Source organism: Lithobates pipiens, unplaced genomic scaffold (genome assembly GCF_037356315.1).
Source record: "Lithobates pipiens isolate NorthernLeopardFrog02 unplaced genomic scaffold, aLitPip1_a1.2 Scaffold_8, whole genome shotgun sequence".
NCBI classification, from domain to species: domain Eukaryota; kingdom Metazoa; phylum Chordata; class Amphibia; order Anura; family Ranidae; genus Lithobates; species Lithobates pipiens.
Window position 1 is genome coordinate 583,860,944 of NW_027507903.1, and position 8,230 is coordinate 583,869,173.

At 41.8% G+C, this 8,230-nt stretch overlaps 1 protein-coding gene across 6 annotated transcripts in view; it reads left to right on the top strand.

Annotated features, from left to right (window-relative positions):
• The window catches only part of ACP5 (acid phosphatase 5, tartrate resistant), a 32,937-nt gene extending 26,073 nt beyond the window's left edge, over window positions 1–6,864 (top strand). For all 6 annotated transcript variants that reach the window (XM_077470332.1, XM_077470330.1, XM_077470329.1 and 3 more), the window contains 2 exons: window positions 2,389–2,734; window positions 4,149–6,864. In XM_077470332.1, the coding sequence (XP_077326458.1) occupies window positions 2,389–2,734; window positions 4,149–4,388 (586 nt within the window). In that variant the 3' untranslated portion in view covers window positions 4,389–6,864. The remainder of the gene's footprint in view (window positions 1–2,388; window positions 2,735–4,148) is intronic.
• The last annotated feature ends 1,366 nt before the right edge of the window (window positions 6,865–8,230 follow it).

Below are 8,230 nucleotides of genomic sequence, written 5' to 3' on the forward strand. Positions count from 1 at the left end.
GTCTAAACCATTGTCCGCTATTTCTAAGTTGTTACTCCCAAATGTGCATACGGGAATGGAACTCCTGAGGGCAAAGTGGGAGGTGGATTTTCCCTCATTGGACACGGAGGACTGGGAAGATGTCTGGGAGTATCCTTTCTAACAGTTAGTGTCAGCCAGGGATAGATTGGTGCAATTTTAAATAGTACATAGGGTATATTACACTCCGCAACGGCTTCACAGAATCTATCCATCTGTCCCTGCCTCTTGTTGGAGATGCAACTCACTTTCAGCGGATTTTATACACATGTTCTGGAGTTGTCCTCAGCTAGTTTTGGGTGGAGGTGACTAATTTTATTTTGACTGTTACCACCGTTAATATACCGTTATCTGTAGAGGTGTCCCTTTTTTAGGATTGGTCGGGTCGCTGGCTCCACGCCGAGCGCTCAGAACACTCCTGGGCTTATTGCTATACTATGCCCGTAAGTCTATTGTGCTTAAATGGAAGGCCCCGGTAGCCCCATCTGTTAATTTCTGGAAGAGTTTAGTGAATGCGACTCTTCCACTATACAAGGCCACCTATCTATCGCGCGGCTGCGGAACCAAAATTCATAAAATATGGGACATATGGACGGAGTCGCGCGACCCCAACACTGACTCGAATTCCGACTGACTGCATTCCATTAGTAATTAGTGGAGGGGTTCTAAAGTATTGACATTCATGTAGCCCTGGGTCATTATTTACGGGGGCAGTAAGGGATTAGTGGGAGGAGAGTAATGTTTATATATTTCATCCTGGGTCTAATTGCAGTCTGCAGTAGAGCATGGACGAATTTGGTAGCTATCCTGCAGGATGTAGTGGTGCTAGAGCGTACGAGGGTTTTTTTTAAATTTTTTTTGGATGTACACCCTGGTGGCGGTATGTTGGGTGGGGGGGAGGGGAGTTTTTTTGGTTGTTCCCTGATTGTTGACTCAGGGGGGTTTTGTAGTAATCAGCCTGGGTATGCCCAATAGGCTGTAAGTTGTTTTATATTTTACTTGCAAATCAATAAAAAAAAAAAAAAAAAAAATATATATATATATATATATATATATATATATATATATATATATATATATATATATATATATATATATATATATATATATATATATATATATATATATATATATATAATTTTTTTTTTTTTTTTTTTTAAAAAGTATGGAAGAAATTCAATTCCTGGTGTGCGGAAAGCTCCTTTTTAAGGTTCATAGTCCAGTAGCAGTGCTGGAGTTCCTACAGAGGGAGGCAGATAAGGGACTGGCTCTCAGTACTCTTAAAGGACAGGTTTCTGCTTTAAGTGTTTTTCCTTGAACAGCAACTGGCAATGAATCTTTGGGTTTCCAGGTTCTTCAAAGGTTTAAATGGAGAGACCAGTCCAGTTCTCATTAGACTGAGGCTGGAGATCTTACTACATATAGATGTATCTTTTTGTTCCATGGGACGCTATGCTTGACACCTGCATAATCTTACTGCTTATGTCTCCTTTTTACTGTTCTTTGTTTGCTATATTTTTGCCTTATGTTTGCCTATTTCATAAAGTAACCATCTAATTGCTGACCTGATAATGTTGGATTACATTTTAATAAATCTTTTTGTAAAAGAAAAAGCTCAGTAAATAATGGCAGTGCAAGATGGCAGCATATAGTGACACTCTAAACCTAGAGCAATGGAATCTTCAACCAGTAGTCTTCCACCAGTGGAGAAAGAACACCTCTGCAATCACCTCAGTGTATAGCTGTGCCTTACCAAATATATATGACCCCAATTAATGAATGATCCTAAAGCGCTCATGGTGCAAGCAACATCAAGGTATCCTGGAATTTTCACATGCTCACAATCATAAACCATTCCCAAAAAATGGCAACACCTTGTATTGCCATGGAAGAATCGTATTGTTCACTTCTTTCTAAATATCCCCCTTGGTTTTCCCTCTGACGCAATTCTAGCGGGTACATTAGTAGGTCAGGGGCCATCAACTTTCTAGTAATGGAAATGCCTGTTCCATATTTGTACAATGACTCTGGTGAAGTGAAGATGGCAGACGGCACAATCCAGCACTCACCATTTTAATCATCCCCTTTTTCATACATTTTCACTAAATGAGTTGGTTCATGGGCACAGATATTGGTAAATTTTTCTGGATTGACAATTTTGCACTTTGTATATTGTAGACTGTGGTATGTTTATCTTCCTACAGTTGTCAATTTCTTACACAGTCTGACTGTATCAAAAGGGAGCTCCATATTCTGCAATGAAAAGCACTCCCCACTGTACAGTAAATACATTAATTTACTGCCCCCCTTCTCTTCAGTTCCTGGAGGGAGCACCAAGAATACATTGACTTATTTCTGTTCTCTGTACAGGAAATACCCAGACTTGTACTACGACCTGTCCTTCAAGATTCCAGCCACCAATGCATCAGTGCGTCTCCTTATGCTGGACACCGTAGTCTTGTGTGGCAACTCTGATGACTTCCATGGGGATCAACCCATGTTTGCTGAAAACCCAAAGCTGGCCAATATACAGCTTGAATGGCTAAAAAAGAAACTGGAGACTGCCAAGGAGGACTACTTGCTGGTGGTGGGGCATTACCCAGTGTGGTCCATCGCTGAACATGGCCCTACCCACTGCCTTCTGCACAATGTGGACCCCCTGCTTAAGAAATACAAAGTGACAGCTTATCTAAGTGGACATGACCATAACATGCAGGTAAGGGTAAACTGGTGTGTGAAATCGTAAAGATGAACTCCAGTCAAAATGGCATCCCCATACAAAATCTGAGATTTGTAAGATTTTCAATTAAAAAATGTATCTTGTACCTTATTTCGTGCAAAAGACCTTTAGCAGGTTGTGCTTGGCTGATATTGGCATGCATGGTTATGCTTTTGACAAGCCAAAATGTTTATTATTCAGGATTTATATCGCACCAACAGTTTGTGCGTCACTTTACAATATAAATATTCTGATTGATTTCCTTGGTCTGTCCATACCTCTACATTCCCAAGAATGACAACCTAACAATGAACAGATCTCTTAACTATGAGAATTTACACTTTTTAGTTTAGCTTCAAAATTTAGGCAAATTGGGTAGGAGGGGTATTGGTCTCTGTATAAATCTGTCCACCATAACAAAGCGCTAGCGTGGCCAATAAACCAGGCATTAGGTGACACGTTTTTGCTGCATCTTTTCTTTATGGGTGTCAACATCAGCATTATCTTTCATTACTTTGAAGACCCATTGCACTTTGCAGCTGCTGAGAGAGTGGGTCACATAACCAGAAACTGAGCAAAATTGGAACTCCTTGTTAGGCCTCATGAACACAAGAGGTTTGGCCCTTCAGCATCAAATACCCATGGTTTCAGGGGTCTGGGAGGTACAGGTGCAGCGATCAGACCTGATGCCAGCAGTCTGTCTAAATTTTTCACATTTAGGGCTGTATGTGTTCAGGGATGTATGTCCCAAACACAGGAACTCTGCATGTTTTGGTATACAGCCCTAAATGTGAGTACTGCTCAATACAGCGTTCACTCTAGTGGTAGCGGACCTGGACCCTGCACCTGTGCTTCCCAGGTGCCGTAAATGCTGATATTTGAGGCCAAGAGGCCAAACTGCCTGTGTTCATGTAGCTTTAGAATGGGCAAGTAAATTTTGATCTGAATTTCTGCTACCTACCTGTAATTGCCCAAGAACAAGCTTTCTTTTGAAGCCAGCAATATTTGCTTAAGTCCCCCATACCGCCAGCTAGTCTGGTGCAAGGGACCACTAATCCAGTGCCACGGTGGTAGTCCAAGACCAACAGTCCCCTACTGCTTCCCTATGATGATATGGGTCCTCTTCTCTTCCCTGAGAGGTCTCTGTTAGTGGCCATCCAACAGAAATCTATAACTGTCTTGCATGCAGTGATGTGGACACCAAAAGAGTGACCCCCAAGCCGAAAGTAAATAGACAAATGATTGAGGGGTGGGGTAAGGTAGGTAAAAACTGGGATTTGGAATTCCCCCCCCCCCCCCTTTTTTTTTTTTTTTTTTTTTTTTTTTTTTTTTTTTTTTTCTGTAATCATGGGGGTGGGCGAGACATCTAAACACTTTCACCATATCTGTATTTTTTATGCTTGTGCTTCAGTATCTGCAGGATGACGACGGTATTGGATATGTGCTGAGTGGAGCTGGAAATTTCATGGAAAATTCCCGGAAGCATGAGGCTGAAGTTCCCATGGGCTACTTGCGTTTTTTCCTGGGAGAAGGGGAACCTATGGGAAGCTTTGCCTACATCAAGATTACTGCTAAAGAAATGAATATCACCTACATACAGTCTGGAGGCAAAAGTCTTTTCCAAACCACCCTCCATCCACGAGAGCTGTAACCCTAGCTGCTATAGAGAAACCTTGTTTACATAATGGGCATTTTATTTGGATCAGTTGCTTCTGTGTGTCTCCGTATTACTATGAAATCCTTGGAGGTTCTTCCTTCAAATATTGCTTCAGTCTTAACCCAAGAGGATGCAGACTGGTTTTCATGGTAGATAATCTAAGTGTGTGCCAAAAATATGTACAGATCACATGTTTTTAAAGGCTAATGTTTACATAAACTGCCCAATGCAGACCTGGGGCCCCAGTGGTTTACAATACACTGCAGATGCACATGCCATACTTGTAGGCCTTTTCTGTCACTCATGAAGCCTAGCTGAAATACTGCCAATGTTTTTATATTCCTACATCCTGGCTTTTTTCCAGGGATGTCGGACATTGGGCACTCATCCACAGCATTGCAGGAGTAAGCGTGCTTCCTGATTCAAATACTGTGCATGCATTCTTTTCTGTTACACCGAAGACTCTCCAGTCGTATATGCCACCCCGATTCTCACACCGCAGCAGCGGTGGACTACAAGAGATTGCCACCAAGTCGGCTTCTTTAAGGGCAGCTAAAGAGATTATCTCCTTTCGTTGTCCTCAAAGAAGGTTTAGTGGCCATTTGCTTGTAGCCCATGTCCTAGATATAAAGCAGGATTGGTTGGCCCTTTTGGGAGTATTTCAGCCAGGCTTCAGAAAAGGCTTACAAGTATGGCATTTGCATTAAATCATACTTTCACAAACGGCGCAATGCATTTTAAACTCATGGGGACCATTATCTGCATGGGCCAGTTTCTGTGCAAGGTGAACTTGGCCTTTGAGATTGTATGTTGTTTTTGTATTGAACATTTCAAATGTACTGAAAATTATGTGAGAATTTGAGCAGCTGGAGACATTGGTCAAGCAGTTCAGATGAACCCCTGTTGTTTGGGTACCACACGGTTCAGAGGGAAGAAATAGGCATACATTTTATGGTATATGCCATGCTTTGGAGACTATCTTCTTCCTGTAGAAAAGTGCCCTTAGAATGTCAGGCCCTGTTCTATATGTATATTTTTATGAATATTAGTTACCACCACCTCTTAATGTTCCGTGATGCAGGAGGAACACCAGCATTGCTTGCGGTAGAATAACTAACATGGTGGTAAACAAGTGGCAAGTCTCCATTAACTTTTGCTTTGTAAAGGTTTTTGACTTAAACAAATCTCCTCCAAACTGGAGAGACCAGGTACGGATGCTACCTTTTCTCCTTTCAGCACTGTTATAAGAGCAGTACGTGGGTTGCCATTGATGGCCTATTTCTGAAAATGCTAGTTGTCTGGCTTCAACCCTTTTATATCACAAACCTAGAATAAGCATGCTGTAAATGAGCATCAGAAGTTCTGTATTTATGTGTACTAAAAGTCAGCAATGGCAGCCCCCATAACTGTATCCTTGCAGATTCTGTTTTAAAGTAGAAGTAGACCATGACTCAATTCTGTGCTGACATCCATTTTAGTAAATGAGCTGTCATCCTATAGAACAAAGTAGCCAGGTGGCTCATCTGGAACCTGTGGCCTTACTGGGCATCAGACCACCATACTAGAGTTATGTCACTGGTTACAATTTATACAATCTCTGCATTTTCTGTTCACCTGACCCATACAAGTCTACCTCCCATGACCTTCAGGCAATAGATACTTTTTTTTTTTTTAAAGTATCTATTAAACTTTCACGTTTTTAAGATTGCATTTCAATCACATTTTAAAGTATAACTAAAGGCAAAACTTTTTTTTAGTTTTGGATAGAATGGAAAGGGGTTAGAATGCTTGTCAATTTTTATTGCTGTCTGTGCTCCCATTAAGGAGATCCACCCTTTTCTATTTGTCCTGTTTACCATTATCATTAAAAGTAAAAGAATCCCAAATCTTGGGTTGTCCCCAGAAAATTTAATAGAGGGAAAAGCTTCCAATGGGGACACTAGTTTTGGTGACTTGGAGGTCCCCAAGAAATTCCCTTAATTTGCATGAATTTCCTCTCCCTTCCTGTCTATAGGACAGGAAGTGTGGGGAAATCTCGGCAATGGAGCACCCATGGCGAAAATAAAATAAATCTGACTGGGTATAACCCTGCCTTATCCAGAATAAAATGAAAGGGGGGGGGGGGGGTGTTGGAAAGATTTGCTCTTCCCAGTCTGGTGGCAACCCAAACTTAAATAGGGAGGGTGAATCTCCCTAACAAGGACACAAGCCAGCAAAAGGGGATCTAATCCCTCTACGCAAAACTAAAAAAAATTGCCTTTAGATTAGTTTATACTTTCAATGTTAATTTTTTTTCATAAGTGCCAACTTCAGAACTAATTTTAAGGATTATTCAAATTGCAAATCTAGTGATTATTTTGGTGTGTTTGCAAAGCGCTGATGGCTTCTGTTTTTTAAATGGCGTTTTATAGATTTTGTGTAATAAACTTGAAGATCTGAAAAATGTATTAAAATTTATATTGTCTGTAAATGATCAGTTCATTTTTGTTGATTGGGCAATGAAGTAAAGAATTCAAGGGAATTGGAGTTTTAAAACTCGTGCCACATACTTGGTTTGAGGATAGCATGTTGCAACCATGTTAGCGCGGTATAACTTTTACATGGGGACTAAGTCGCGGTCACTGTTCTTTTGCCGGACAAGGACAGAGTGACCATGTCTGCAGATAATCCAGGCCTTCATATTTGCCAATTCATGCAAAGAAAAAATGAGCTGGCTACAAGCCCCAGTACTCTGGTTTTGTACCTCCTGCAAGCTCAGCCTTTCGAGCTTTCAAGCTTTCGAAAGACTGGTACTACAATAAAGTGCTCTGGGTAAAGAATTCTTCCCATATCTTTTATGCCATGATGGGGAGACTCTTACTTGATGATGTAATGGTTGCAGAGGGGGCAGAACAAGAAATTTAATTTTTGCAGATGCCCAAAGCATGAGAGAGAGATTGCTGCTCATCCTCCTCATTCCCAGGAAACCATGCCATCATCCCACCTACTTCAGATTTGTTTGATCCTGGAAGGAGGCACTGCTGAGGAACCAGGAGGAGGAGGCTTCCTTAGGATGCTGTCCTGAGAGCTGTCCCCTCACACTTTTTTTTTTTTTTTTTAAACCTTTTGCATCAACTCTGTCTCCTCCATAAGTGGGGGAGGCTCCAAGGCCAGGAAGGGCTAGCACTAGTGGGAACCTCTTCTCCCCAGGAGAGGGATAAGGTACATTATCTCCCAGCCTGTGTGTGTGGAGATAAAGGCTGGTGCTTGCCAAAGCCAGATTCGTAAATCGGCAACATGGTCAAGCTTTGCTATGTTTATCAAACCTTACGGATTGGACTTGTTGTCCGCAGAAAAGCAAGCCTTTAGAGTGGAGCTGTTGTAAGCAAAGCCAGCACTTATTGGAGGATCTAGGGCTCTAGTTTTAGAAAGCTATGGTTTGTGTATCCTTCTGATGGGCTGCAGATGTTCGGGAGGGCCGGAGAGCGATTGGGCTGAAGGAGGTTTGAAAAATGTGTGTTACCTATGTGCTACGAACCCACCAATGCAAACTTTTAAAATTTATATGGGACTCTACCGGTCCTCGAATTAACAAGTAGACATTGTATGCCCGACGGATTAATGGGGGTCTCTCGGTCCCCAACCTTCAGGCATACTATACGGTGGCAAACATTGCCCCTTTAACCCACCTTCACGCCAACGACCAAATGCATCTATGGGCCACTATCGACTTGGTTGACTCGCACCCTATACCTATATCTTCCGTACCCTGGCTCCCTCCTTCGAAACATCCAAACAGACTTGGGCCATGTATGGTCCACTGCCTATACTTATGGGACTCGGTAAAAACCTAGTCA